The sequence below is a fragment of the Schistocerca cancellata genome, chromosome 8 (assembly GCF_023864275.1).
Source record: "Schistocerca cancellata isolate TAMUIC-IGC-003103 chromosome 8, iqSchCanc2.1, whole genome shotgun sequence".
Lineage (NCBI taxonomy): Eukaryota > Metazoa > Arthropoda > Insecta > Orthoptera > Acrididae > Schistocerca > Schistocerca cancellata.
The window spans coordinates 5823894-5839244 of NC_064633.1; the positions used below are offsets into that span (position 1 = coordinate 5823894).

At 46.6% G+C, this 15351-nt stretch overlaps 1 protein-coding gene across 1 annotated transcript in view; it reads left to right on the forward strand.

Annotated features, from left to right (window-relative positions):
• Positions 1–15351, forward strand: part of LOC126094957 (prothoracicostatic peptide-like) — a 701489-nt gene that overhangs the window by 395295 nt on the left and 290843 nt on the right. The window contains exon 2 of the mRNA XM_049909612.1: positions 7911–8340. Coding sequence (XP_049765569.1) covers positions 7911–8340 — 430 coding nt within the window. The remainder of the gene's footprint in view (positions 1–7910; positions 8341–15351) is intronic.

Consider the following 15351-nt stretch of genomic DNA (forward strand, 5'->3'; position numbering starts at 1 on the left):
GACGTCACGCGGTGCCACTCCAGTGGGTCGTCACAGGGGGTGCCGCGAACATTTCACATCCTGGGCGCAACTATTACAGCTCCTCAGGACAATAAGACCACATTAAATGCATATGCAGAATGATCACAGTTCACAAAAATGGTTCAAATGGCTCTAAGCACTATGGGACAACATCTGAAGTCATCAGTCCCTTAGAACTTAGAACTACTCAAACCTAACTAACCTAAGGACATCACACACACCCATGCCCGAGGCAGGATTCGACCCTGCGACCGTAGCAGTCCCGCGGTTCCGAACTGCAGCGCCAGAACCGCTAGACCACCGCGGCCGGCGAAGGTTTTATGTTAGGTTACGAATTTCCTAAGTCAAATGCAGTAAAAGTGTGCGAAATAGCGGAAAAAATGAAGAGTGTAAACTTACCATATAATCCAAGAAAAGCGTTTTTAACTTTTTATCACCATCATACATCCTTCCCTCCATCCTGTTCATGCATATCACTTGACTCAAGAAGCACACTTGTATACACACGTTTGATGCTGCAAAATATGGATAAAATTAAATTTATAAAACAACTTCAAATATCTCACTATTTTACAAATCAGTTAAAGTATATTGGACGTTAAGCACGTAACATTTTCATGGTTGAAGACACAAAACCGTAATTGTGTTGGTTTTATTAATTTCAGATCGCTCACCCACAGACTAATGAACGAAAGAAAAGCAAAACTGGGAAACCCAGGAAGTGTTAACTCTTTTATCTGTTAATGTAACAGCTTCTTGGCAAACAGTGCATAGTGGCAGACAGTTTATTTTAGTCTTGATGGTAGCAAAAGTAAATAACCTCTTTTCGTGACACTATCCCTTCCGTTCAACAAGCCTGCAAAGCCCTTTGTAGGGATAGTCAGTGATAAGGTAACATGTAAATGACGTTTCGTGGTCGTAGTGGAATGGCTGGCTAATGGTATTCACGGAGTTTCTAAGTGTTCTGTAGACGGCTACCTGGTAAAGACAGCGCCAACAACGGAACATACTGATGTCGGATTTCTGTCTATTTTGGAACGCCATCACCAACCTCGATGCTCAAGTTTTACCACATGAACACGAGTTTAGTCGGGGTTTGATTTTATGTTTGAAGTTTGTTTGAAATCGCTATGTGCCCTCACTCTTAAATAGTCAGCGTAATTTACATACTGTAAATTACACTACGTCAAGATACACGCACATTTTTTAGCTTTGATACTTGACTTGCTGCGTTCAGGCTTGAACGTAAGATTAATGAGTAGGCTATGAAAGCATTTTAAATGTTTAAACTCGGTTAGTAATTATATCTTTCTCGGGTAGCACCTGAAGAAGACAGCGAGTTACGCCGTCGAAATATCGTGGAAGAACGACGCTGATATCCGGTAGAACACCCGACAACCCAATATGTAATTATAAGAAATAGTGAAAAACACTTTCTTGGTGCGCCTGGATACTGTTAGACAGGCAGTCCGCAGTTGGGATTGTGTGATCGTTTTAGTCGTTTACTAATAGAGATTGTAAATCAGTTCACTGGGTCTATGACAAAATCTCAGTCTGCAGTGGGCAAAATATTTCGGAAAACGAACATGTTGCCAGCATCAGACGCACTTATCAATTAACTGCTTTATTCTCCAACTACCCATCCGCTGTTTGTACCCCGGTGTGAGTTCAGTTCTCTGTACGAGATTTCGACTAAGGATCGTGTCCAGTGAACTCGGATTATGAATTTCGTTCAATCTTGTTTCTGGAAAAATGTTTTCACCTTTTAATTCATCCAGAAGCTGCCTCCCAGACGCTGCCGCTGTTGTAGCTGCATATGTAGTATTCACTAATTCCAGAGCCGGCCGTTGTGGCCGAGAGGTTCTAGGCGCTTCAGTCCGGAACCACGCTGCTGCTACGGTCGCAGTTTCGAATCCTGCCTCGGGCATAGATGTGTGTCATGTCCTTAGGTTAGTTAGGTTTAAGTAGTTCTAGGTCTAGGGGACTGATGACCTCAGATGTTAAGTCCCACAGTGCTTAGACCCATTTGAACCATTTGAACTAATTCTAGTGTTTGCTGGCTCTAGTGTCTGCTGACGACATACAAGAAGAATCAGAAGTCAGTCCAGAAACCACAGGGGATTACAAACAAAGTTTGAAAGAATTTTGGAAGGCAAGAGAGCATGTATAGGACATAGATAACATTCCCTCTAAATATCTAAAATCGTTTATGAGAATGGGAGCGAAACGAATATACTAATTAGTAGTAGAGATGGGGGATCCGCTCCTGAACTGATTCATAGAGTTGAATCTTTCAAAGGAGTGAACAATCAGTGATTCAGAAAAAAAAAGCTCCAAACGTTTCCCACGGCAGAGAGAGAGAGAGAGAGAGAGAGAGAGAGAGAGAGAGAGACGGAGCATATCAGCGGCGCCTCTGCTGGTCAGAGCACAGTGCACGCCACACAACACAACCGGCGCCGGCCTCTGCCCTGCTTCTACCTTGGCTGCCTGCAATGTGCAGTGCCCCATTGGATTTTGTGTTTCACATATGCCGTGCCGTCTCTGTGTGTCCTCTGCCGCGTGCAGTGTCTGGCGCAGCTTCACTTAGCATCGCACTCTGTTGGCGATCGTTTCAGTCGCACGTCCTGCCCTCTGGGCAGTTGATGCGAGCAACAGGACAGAGAGCCTCCTAGCGGAAAACATAAGAACTACTTGCAACAACCTGCTCGCAAGAGAACTGACGATTTGTCTCGGAGCGGGTGACTGGTGGCCGTTCACCGCTCCCCCCACCCTCGGAACTCGCCCGCTCAACGCTCACCCCACCATTCTCGACTCTAGCCAGAGCGTTGAGCAAAGCAACTCAGGTGTCACTCTGGTCTCTGCGGTCTTAGCTCACGCAGTAATACAGCTCGCGGCTCGACCTGCTTGACTCAGCGCTTCTGCATCAGAGTTCATCTCTACTGGATATTGTTCTTCATAGTAATACCGCTATGTATATTACATTATTATGTTATGTATACATCATTTGTTTTTATTTTATTTTTATTTGTTTAAACTGATCAGATTAGGTTCCTGACGACTCCTCTTACTATAGGATTTTTATTATGGACACTCGAATTTACGCTTTAATTACGAGCAAACCGATAAACGTATCACAAAATGTCATACACCAATATTTTCCTTGTTTTATTCTGCGTAAGGCTATATGCAGCACTTTAGTCTTACAGTCAAATTTATATATTTTTTTCTTATTCTGGTACGGATTTTGCGATTTTAGGCGTCTTCGGAAGGAAATGTTCACTTTAAAAATATATGGCTTGCGATGTGTTTGTACGAGGTTAATGAAATTTTAATACATTATAGCCAAATATACTGTTAATGTAAATCTCAAGTTACAACATTTTACGATCACCCAAAAAACCACAATAGTGCAAAATAAATCAATAATCAAAAACTTTGTCATATCGTGGAAATTTCAATAAACAATACAAAATTCTTACTCATTATCTGTGTTACTTCAAAATAGGATCAAATAAGATCAAAATACAGGTATAGTACTGGAATAAACCAAGTTTAAAGGGCAATGTGCCTTCCGTTTATTTTCTATTGTTAATGAGTGGTGAGTCATGAAAAAGAGCTAGTTCATTTCAGGGAGTGAACAGTTCTGATCCGATCTCTGAAAAGAACAGTTTTGCCCATCTCTAATTAGTAGACCCTTTGAGACTGGACGCATTCCAACGAAATTTCGGAAAAGTATCATCCACACAGTCCAGAAGGATTCAAAGGCACATAAACTTGATAATTATTGCATTGTCAGCTTAAAGGTTTCAAACGTTTCCTTTTTTAAAGTGTGACGAAGTCCCTGCAGTGATTCATTACTGCATCGGCGACACTGACTGCGCAAGTTGTTGTATACTAAAGGTTTCACATGGAGGGAGGGCTACGTACAATGAACTCCAAAGGTACACCAAGGGAGGTGGCACAGTGGTTCTCACACTGGACTCACATTCGGGAGGACAACGGTTCAAACCTGCGTCCGGCCATTGTGATTTAGGTTTTCCGTGATTTCCCTAAATTGCTTCAGGCAAATGCTGGAATGGTCCTATGAAAGGGCACAGCTGACTTCTTTCCCGCATCCTTCCCTAATTCGATAGGATCGATGACCTCACTGTTTGGTCTCCTTCCCCGAATCAGCCAGCCAGCCAAAGGTACACGGTCCAGTGACATTAATGTGACGTCATTGTGTAACAACCACTCGCAGATAGCAGGTGGCAGCACTAGCAGGGGGGGGGGGGAGAGGGGGACACATAAAAAGTGCTGACGGGAGGCGCGGAAAACTGTCCAGTCATTGTTGTAACGCGGAACTGGAGCAATTTATCGACTTACAAAAAGGCATGATCATTGGCTTTCGAGGCATGGATGGAAGCATTTCCGAAACGGCTAAGTTTAAAATCTGTTCGCGTGCCACCTGGAATGTCAAAATGGGGTTTCCTAAACTGGCGCCGAGGAAACAGTGGTGCGCCGTGGGCGATGGAGGACAAGATGAACGACGTTTGGGAAGATGTGCACGGTCGAATAGACGTCCAACCGTTGAACAACTGACTGCGTAGATCAGCCAAGGGGCTACCAACAGTGTCTCCACAATGACAGCAAAGAAAACGTTGTTGCTTATGAGCCTCCATAGGAGGCACCACGCTGACTGCTGTTCATCGATGACGAAGGCTGGGTTTCGCACGCCAGTACCGGAACTGGGCGTTCATAGGGTGGCGACAGATGACCTTTCCATGCTTCCCCAGACAGATGGGCATTCGGGTGTACGGTGAGACTTCTGGAAACAAACACAGGAGGGAGCGTTATTATCTTTGGGAATGTTTTTGTGGCATTCCCTGAGTGTTCTTGTGATCCTGGAAGGCACAGTTGATCAGTACAAGTATGCAACTATTTTTGGGGACCATATGCATCCCTACACGCAGTTTGTCTTTCCTGAGAAAGACGTTGTCTACCAGTAGGACAATGCAGTTTGCCCCTCTGGTCGCAGTTTGCGTGCGTGGCTCGAAGAGCACCAGAATGAGTTTACCGTATTCGCCTCGTCACCATCTCCCGGATTTAAACCCAACAGGGGATCTATGGGACCACCTCGATCGGGCTCTTCGTGCCATGGATCTTCAGCCGAGTAGCCCAGCGCAGCTGACCACGACACTGCACTAGGCATGGCTCCATATCTCTGTCGGTACCGTCGAGAGCCTCTGTGACTTCCTGCATTTCTCGCAGCGGTCCGCACCCGCAAAAGGTGGTTACTCCGGCTTTTGACAGGTGGTCAAATTAATGTGTGTGAACAGTTAAATTCTAGCAAATTGTTCTTGATTATTCTCTAGATTATCTGTTGGAGGCTTCCTTACGTCATGTCTTCTAAAGCTGTGTCGATTTCTTTATTAAATTTCTTCTACACAGACCGTGGTCCCTAGCAGTAACTTTAAAGAGAGTGAATTCTGAAGTGTTTTCGAGACTATTACTACAATGAAGTCTCGATATACGGAATGCTTCCTCAACTATTAATCCAGACAAAAATGAGGGGAACGCTACTTCAAAATCAACCTTATACAAAAGCCAGTCTGTAATCATTCATCACAGCAACGATTTCGGCATCTTATTATAGCCCTTCGAGCTCCACCACATTCACGAAACAGTGCACTGTATCTGTTTACATGTTTCTTCAGTTCATATCGTTTCACTATTGAGAATAAAAGTTCAGGTTATTTTATTAAATGAGATGTAGCGCTCGTGATCTATACATTCACGCGAGGGGCGCACTTTCGTGATTGGTCGGTTAAGTCCGCTATTTATTCGCAACATTACACTTATTCTTTTGTGAATCTTTGCAGGACAGATTTTAATAACTAAAATTGTAGCTATACAGACATCAGTGTGAGCACGGTTTCAGCAATGTCAGATTTGTTTCTTAATCACTTACGTATTACCTATCAGTACTGGGAGCTATGCATCTTGATACCAAATCTGATACGGTATTCCTCGCTAGCTGCGTCGCTCAAGGACTCCTCATCCTGTTCGCAGCCCTTTCTCACATTCCTGGTCCACATGACATGATCATGTGCACTCGCAGACAGCATGAAGTTCGTCTCAAGTTGCATGGGACTGTGATATGCAAGGAATTCCTCCAGCTTCTGTCTACACTGTCACCATATTGAGCATACTGAAACTGCAGTATAAGAAACACATCACATTCCAGAAGGCTGTTATGATTTGTTCCTTGAAATGTTCCAGGGACAGCCCGAATGCACATTGCTTCTCTACTGATACATCGTCGAAGAGAAAATATGGTTGGGCCAGAACTCTGTTTCGGACGAAAATAATACCACGATCTTCAACAGGGAAGTTAAAAATCATACATTGTACACATTCTGATCAAAAATATCCAAACACCTACTAGTGGGCACTTATGTGGGGTGAGTCAACCCTTTGCCTATTTGATGCCTTGAACACTGCAGGGGGCGCTTTCAGTGAGGTGTCCGAATGTCTTTGGAGGAATAACAGTCCATTCCTCTTCAACAACCGAAACCAGAGCTTGGTTAGTTGGTTTGGGATATAAAGGGAGCGAACTACAGGGTCATCACTCCCTTTTTCTGAGGGAAGCAAGACTCAAGGTAAAACAAGACCCAAATTCAATTTGGGGAGGTAAAACTGGATAAAATGAATGGGGAACCACACCGAAACAGAAAACGAAAGGAACAAAAAACGGGGAAAAAGTACACCACAAAATGTCCAATCCAAAAAAACAAGGCGAGATGAACACATGTAGGGAAAAGACGAACAACAAGGCAAACAAAATGCACAGAAAGGATGATAGAGACTGAAATTGGAGGGAGGGTGGAGGCCTCGGAGAGAAGGCCAGACTCCCACCCTTAGATGGTACGATAAAAACACTCCTCACGAATAAAGGATAAAACTGAATCTGCTGTTGATGCATTGTCACCCAACATCGTAGGCAGGGTGCTCGGAAGGTTAAAAGCCCGCCGCAGAGTGGCTAAAATTGGGCAGTCCAACAAGGTATGGACGACAGTTATAGGGGAGCAACGGTGACAGCGAGGTGGGTCCCTGAAACAGAGGCAGTGACCGTGTGTTAACCAAATATGGCCGATGCGGAACAGGCAAAGGACAATAGATTCTCTATCAGTGGCTCGCATGGATAACCGCCACACATTTGTTGTCTCCTTGATAACACGGAGTTTATTTGGTGTATTGATGGTGTGCCATTCAGTATCCCAGATCGTGAAAACTTTGAGGCGGAAGACCGATCGCAAATAGGTCTCCGGCAGGCCAATCTCCAGAACTGGTTTACTGGTAACCTGTTTGGCCAGGCGGTCAGCAAGTTCATTGTCCTGTATCCCGACACGTCCTGAGGTCCAAATGAAGGTCACAGAACGTCCACTGTTTTCGAGGGCAAATACTCATGGAGGGTAGTGATGTTGGTCTTTGGTCCTGCAGCGACGTTGGGGTCTTTATTCATCGCCAAGTGTTCCACTGGGTTTTGTCTGTCCATTTCAGGAATGTTACTGTCCACAAACCATTGCCATATGACACGGTGCATTGTCATGTTGATACAAACAGCGATCGTCTCGGAACTGTTCCTGTACTCCACGCAGTACTCTGCTGTAAAATTTGGTTATATCCTCCCCTTTAGTGTGTTTGAAGAGCAATTCTTGAGGGCTTTTCTTCCGGCAGAGTATGAATTTTGTAGTTGGGGTACCTTTGACGCCTCCCCTCCCCCCTCCCACCCTCTGCTTGGCGCCCCAAGTGCATGCTTGCCTCGGTTAGGCATTAAACCGGCCCTGGATGTGGGCCTTTCTGACCCTGGCAGTGTATGCTGAACGTCCCAATCTGGTGTGTTGCAGCAGGATGCGCCACGGCCTCCGCCCCCGCGCGGCCACCGCCAGCCTGCTGCTGTTGGCGCTGCTCGCAGCACTTGCCAGCTGCTCCCTCGCTGCCCCCCAGGCCCCCGCCGCCGACACCGTCTCTGCGGCCGCCCCCGCTGCTGCCGCCGCATCTCCAGCCGCCAGCGACGAAGACAAGTCAGACGAGGAGAAGCGAGCATGGCAGGACCTGAACGCCGGTTGGGGCAAGCGAGCGTGGCAAGACCTGGGCTCCTCGTGGGGCAAGAGGGCGTGGCAAGACCTGGGCTCCTCCTGGGGCAAGCGCGCGTGGCAAGACCTCAATGCCGGCTGGGGGAAGCGTGCCTGGCAGGACCTGGGCTCTGCCTGGGGCAAGCGTGCCTGGCAGGACCTGAACGCCGGCTGGGGAAAGCGAGGATGGAGGGACCTGCAGGTGAGTCACACCAACCACATCTCTCTGGAATAACACATTATTGCTGTTTTCGTGGTCTGCAGTCCAAAGGCTGAACACACTGTATGAGCCTCTTCGTTTCTCCATAACTATCGTAACCTACATCTGCCACCATAACCGAAGTCGCTAATGCACACGACTGTGGATGGACTAACAGGTGAGCCACTGCGAATCCTGCTGGTGGATTATTTTTACTGACAGTGTTTAGCCAGCAAGGGGAGAAGAGGAGGCGATGTAAGGTTCCTGATGACAAATGTTTTCTATCTACATAAATGATCTTTTGGATAGGGTGGATAGCAATGTGCGGCTGTTTGCTGATGATGCTGTGTTGTACAGGAAGGTGTCGTCGTTGAGTGACTGTAGGAGGATACAAGATGACTTGGACAGGATTTGTGATTAGTGTAAAGAATGGCAGCTAACTCTAAATATAGATAAATGTAAATTAATGCAGATGAATAGGAAAAAGAATCCCATAATGTTTGAATACTCCATTAGTAGTGTAGCGCTTGACCCAGTCACGTCGATTAAATATTTGGCCGTAACATTGCAGAGCGATATGAAGTGGTACAAGCATGTAATGGCAGTTATGGGGAAGGCGGATAGTCGTCTTCGATTCACTGGTAGAATTTTGGAAAGATGTGGTTCATCTGTAAAGGAGACCGCTTATAAAACACTAATACGACCTATTCTTGAGTACTGCTCGGGCGTTTGGGATCCCTATCAGGTCGGATTGAGGGAGGACATAGAAGCAATTCAGAGGCGGGCTGCTAGATTTGTTACTGGTAGGTTTGATCATCACGTAAGTGTTACGGAAATGCTTCTAGGAACTCGGGTGGGGTGCATTTCACGGAAAGACCACAAAGATAAGATAAGAGAGATTAGGGCTCGTACAGAGTCATATAGGCAGTCATTTTCCCCTCGTTCTGTTTGGGAATGGAACAGGGAGAGAAGATGCTAGTTGTGGTACGAGATACCCTCCTCCACGCACCGTATGGTGGATTGCGGAGTATGTATGTAGATGTAGATATTTGCGCCAGTGTCTTGAACGAAATTCCACATCTCTCTGCAGTGTCTCAGGAAGTGACACTACGCTGTACAAGCTCTCATTACAGTCATTCACATGAAACACATACACGCTTGACACTTCATTACGTGTTGCAGGAAGGAAACAACAAACCTCCTCCACTCGTACCTCGCCTATAATGACGATACTGGATTCCTGCATCTGTTCTCCTACAATCATTTACTGAGTATGGGACTACTTTGACTGTAATCTACATCCATTTGAAATTGCTTACTGTGTTCAGTCCTTTGTCTCTCTCTCTACATTTTAACACGTACCTCCTGCCGCCCCCCATCCCACCCACCGCCCACACCACCGCCACACACTTTTCGATAACCAAAATGACTGTTTCCTGATGCTTGATGATGTCTCCTATCAACCAAACAAATCTTTTAGTCAAGTTGAAAAATAAATTTATGTTGTCTCCCATTCGACTGGGTACCTCCTCATCGATCAAACCAACTAATCTTGAACATTCTTTCGTGTTATGTCATCTATTGTGGGAGTCAGCACCGACGCAAACAAGGAAAGAGAGAAGTCCCGATGGCCAGTGGCAGGAATCCAAAATGATATGTACATAACACTTGCAGATTTATAGAACAAATTATTTCTAAAAAGGAAAGACATAACTTAACTTCTCGTTATCAGGGGGCTTGATGTGCTTCCTGTGCCTCTTACATGCAATCACTTTTACTCAGTATCACTGGTCGTAGAACTCAAGGTAAGTATCGTGCTACTATTTATCACTCAGTATTGATGGTCACGAAGTCTGCGAGCAAACTGGGCCCGACCAGCGATGGGCGGCTGGTTAAGTCAGCGCTGACAGGGGGCGTTGAACTCCGTCTTCCTGGAGGTATGGCGCTGCCCGCTCTTTCAATTAGTGCGTGGGTCAGAGCCTTCTCGATGCCGTTTCGCTGCGCTGCACTGGTCGCTGTGCTGTCGATGCTTTAAAACTGCACATTTTGTATCACCATTTTTCTAAAGCTTCGGATCTCTCATTATCTAAACAACTTATCGTCCACACCGCACTCCCTTACAAGGCTAGACACCAGACGACTATCTTCAAAAAGGACTTTCATATACTTATATTTACACGATAAATTTCTCCTTTTGAGATTCGTATTTATTGCTATGAGTAGTCTGTAGTTTTACCCCCTCTATGTCAGCGATTATCAGTTATTTCACTGTCCAAATTCCATAACTCAAAACTTTTAGTGTTTCATTTCCGAAGCTAATTCCATCAGCGTTACCTGATTTAATTCGACTACATTCGATTACAGCTGTTTTGCCTTTGCTGATGTTAATCCGCACACAACTGTTCACTTGCAGCCTCCTGACTCCTGTGTTCACACACTTTAATCCTGAGTAGGTAGTGTCAAACTACTCACTACCCTCCCCTCTTTTCCATTCAAATTACAGAGAGGAAACAAGGTATTTATTCTAAATAACTGCTACGTACGCTATGTGCTGCACTCACAGCGGAGCTTGCCAGACTGAGACATACGTCCTCTCACTGATCTCTCAAACCTACCTGCTCGCCCTGAGACGGCCGCTGGTGGCCAAGCGGTTCTAGGTGCTCCAATCTGGAACCCCGCGACCGCTACGGTCGCAGGTTCGAATCCTGCCTCGGGCATGGATGTGTGTGATGCCCTTAGGTTAGTTAGGTTTAAGTAGTTCAAAGTTCTAGGGCACTGATGACCTGAGATGTTAAGTCCCATAGTGCTCAGAGCCATTTGAATCATTTTTTTGCTCGCCTTCAAAAAAGTAACCAGGCGTTGCAGGTAGGCACACACGAGTGCAGGTGTCAGGCTCTACTGGACAAAGTGACCTGTATAGTTGCTAAGAGTATGCTAATTAATGAGAGAAGTCAGCATCATGTTTTAACTTGCTCTGAAGACATCAATGGCACTCAGCTACTCTTTCAAATCCTTCGCCATTACTGACAGAATTAGAATGTCACTAGCAAAGCTCAAAGCTTTCATTTTTTCGCCCTCAACTTTAATTCCGTTTCCAAATTTCTCCTTGGTATCCTTTACGAATTCCTCAGTGCACAGTTTGAATAATATTTAGGATAGCACTGGATAACACAGTGGGCCGGCCGCTGTGGCCGAGCGGTTCTAGGCGCTCCAGTCTGGAACCGCGCGACCGCTACGGTCGCAGGTTCGAATACTGCCTCGGGCATGGATGTGTGTGATGTCCTTAGGTTAGTTAGGTTTAAGTAGTTATAAGTTGTAGGGGACTGATGACCTCAGATGTTAAGTCCCATAGTGCTCAGAGCCATTTGAACCATTTTGATAACACAGTTTTCCTTGTCTACTCAGATACATGCTGTTTTGCCAGCAGCTCTAACTTTCACTTACGCTGGGGCTCATCGACACGATCATCAACTACACAGCGCTTTACTGGGTTTCTAATTTAATACCTGACAAAAAAAAGAAAAGTGAAGCATTCAGAAGACATGGCTGGCTGTCTCTCTAACTTGGTACACATACACATCACCGTCGAGTATTTTAACGATAAGAGCTGCAATTCTCTGTGACAAATAGGACGACAGAGGGCATTAGTGGTGTTCATGTTTAGTGTGTCTATCAGGACTGGTAGGGTATATATGGGGCGTGAAGAGCGTCAGACGTGAAGGGATCAGCTTGAAAGACTCACCCATGCTGTGTACCCATCTGAGACAGCATTATCACACTGTCGAGTCACACTAATGCGATCAACTCACGAAAGCTTGAATAGCCTCATTTTGCAGCGCATACTGTTGCGAGACGTCCACGAAGAGAGTCAGTCAGCTTCTAGAAGATACCGACAGGGATACGAAGCCCACCGACTGCAGGTTTATCGATTGATGATCCGTGGCGTGAACAGTCCGATCAGGATCCACCCACAGAGTCTCGATTGCGTTTAAATCAGAGGAATTTCGTGTCGACTGGAGTACGGTAAACTCATCATGGTGCCCTTTAGACCATCAACATAGACTGTGATCTTTGTTACACGTTGAGTTTTTCTGCTGGTTAACGCCATAGTGCCGAGGAAACACGAACTGCATGTAGGGGCGGACATGGACTCCATGGATAAATGCATACTTTTGTTGATCCATTATGCCTTCCGAAATTACGAGATCACTCAGGGACTGTCCTCTGTCCTAGACGCTTCCGACGATTGTTCCATTGAGTTTACTTCCAGACGTTTCGCGCCAATCACGCCAATTGCCATCTGTCCAGTGGAGGATACAACGTGGTTCGTCTGGAAAGGCCACCTGATACCATCCAGAGGAGGTCCAGTTCTGACACTGGCGTGCAAGTTCCAGCCTTCATCACCACTGAAAAGCAGTCGGCATGGATGCATGAACGAGGCGACTGCTGCGGAGGGCCAATCGCCACAACATTCGATGAATGGTCATTGTGGAGACACTGTTGGTAGCCGCTTGGTTCATCTGGGTGGTCCGTCGCTCAGTAGTTGCACATCTATTCGGCAATAAACTTCTCTGCAGCCGTTGTTCACCCCTGTCACTTCTGGCTCCTGGTGCACCACAGTTGCCTCAGCGCTAGTTTTGGATAGCGCTATTTCGCCGTGCATGGTACACTTTAATCTCGACTGCACGCGAACAGATTTCAAACGTAGCGGTACTGGCAATCCTTCCACTCTGGGCATGAAAGCCAATGATCATGCCCGTTTGGCATCACATAAATCGCTCCATTTCCGCATTACGAAAACAACTGCACTATCTTCCGCTGACGCTGATGCTGAAAAGACGAGCCAGTCCTTGGATCTAGATGATACAGTTTAGACAAAAATTTGTCACTCCTGCGGTTCCTAGGGGGGAGAGAATAGATCTTACCATTCCTGTTGATTTGTCCTTGCTGGTGGAGCCTGAAAAAGAGATAAACACACTCTGATGGGGGATTACTAACATTTAATCCCTCAGCAGGTCAGGCCATCGCGTGGTTGGCCTGTGATGAGGTTGTTGGCCCAGTCCTCGGATGAGCTGGTTGCGGAAGTGGCCTGCTTTCTCGTAGAACTTCCTGGCGATGGCGCGAATCCTTTTTCGGAGAGGCAGGATTCCGGTGTCCTCCTTGGAGTTGGCGCGTCGAGAAGCGCCTCGGAAGATGCATAGCAGTCTTCAGGGCGCGGTTCTGTATCCACTGCAGAGTCACAAAGTGAACATCTGCGGCTTTCCCCCTAGACCACGGCCGCATACTCTAACAGTGGGCAAACCAATGTTAGCTAAAGCGTGACGCCGTGTTGCGGTGGCAATGACGACTGAGGGTTTAGCAGCGGATACAGGGCGCGAATGCGCCCTATTGCTCTCACTTTCACATCACTGATGTGATGCTTCCAGGTGAGCATGCGGTCTAGGGTGACCCCTAGGCATTTCGCCGTCCCGCTCCATGGGATAGGTTCTCCCAGGATTCCGACTGGCGTAAGCCCTGGTGGCAGAAGTTGCACATCTATTCGGCGATAAACATCTCTGCAGCCGTTCTTCACCCCTGTCATTTCTGGCTCGTGGTGCACCACAGTTGCCTCAGCGCTAGTTTTGGATAGCGCCATTTCGCCGTGCATGGTACACTTTAATCACGGCAGCACGCGAACAGATTTCAAACGTAGCGGTACTGGCAATCCTTCCACTCTGGGCTTGAAAGCCAATGATCATGCCCGTTTGACATCACATAAATAGCTCCATTTCCGCATTACAAAAACAACTGCACTATCTTCCGCATCCCCCGACACACTTTATATACCCTCGACTGATATGGCTGCCACATGCCATCAATGAGTGGTTATTGTACTTTGACACTGAACATAAACGATGGTGACATATCGTGACTTGACCATGTCAGAACATGACAGAGTTTCAAAGGGGCTTCAGTCATGGGTCTCCATTCGTTCGGCTGGTAGAATCATGCAATACCAAGATTAGTGACACATTCATACGTGCCACTGGCCCAGTGACAGGCTGAATGGGAACGTTGCGGTAGGCACGTTCCTCCGCAGGTTCCAAGTCGATCTCGTCTGACCAAACGCAAGTGAGGACCGCCGTATTGTGCAGCAGGTACATACTGAAGTATTTCTCACTCGGGATACTTTCACAAGATCACGAATAGAGCTAAACACACTTTGTTTATCTGAACAAGTAGACTTTGAATACAAACAGTATGCTGTTTCTGATGCAGTACGAAAGAAAATAAATGTTCTCCAGAAATTCTTCTTACTAATGTGAAGAAAAGGTTCATCAACGAAACGAAAATAGATTCTTGAGAGCGTAGATTAAGTTCCCTTGACCGATAAAAAGTCTATCTTCAAAACGTATTCAGATCCGTATCTCACGAGCAGCACATGGCAGAGAACACCAAAGCTGGGAATACAGGTCACGGCAGCTCTGCCGTCTGGGTGGCGGAGGCGACGACCGATATGAGGCGCTGTCCAAACGGTAGTAGTACGTCAGTTGGTGGCTGGCAAAGACAGATCTGACTCTAGCCGGCTCTGGGCGGACAGTAATACTTGCGCAGCGAAAGGTTACAGATTTCCTAGTGGCTACGAAGTTGCGGCGGATGCACCAAGAGGTGTACGTGTGGAGCGACCCGGTTACTGTCTCCTGAGCCCTCTGGCTGCATACTGGGAGGCCCTCAGGGCGATGAGCCAGGTACCTGAACTCAGGGGTTGTGCTGACGGCAACCCGCTAGGTATAGATGCGCTGCGGGTTGACGGCGTCGAAAGCGAAGCCCATCCTAACGCCTTGACAGCTGCCCCTGCGATGAGAGAATAAGTAGTTGGTGGACTCACTGCAATGTTTCATCTCAACCATTTGTTGCATATTAGCAGTAGTTGGATTAGGGAATTACCAACCTATGTGCGGGCTGCGGCTAACATCACAGCAGAAGCAGCTGCGGTTGCACTAGCACTGTGACCGGGTAGCAAGGACTACAGAT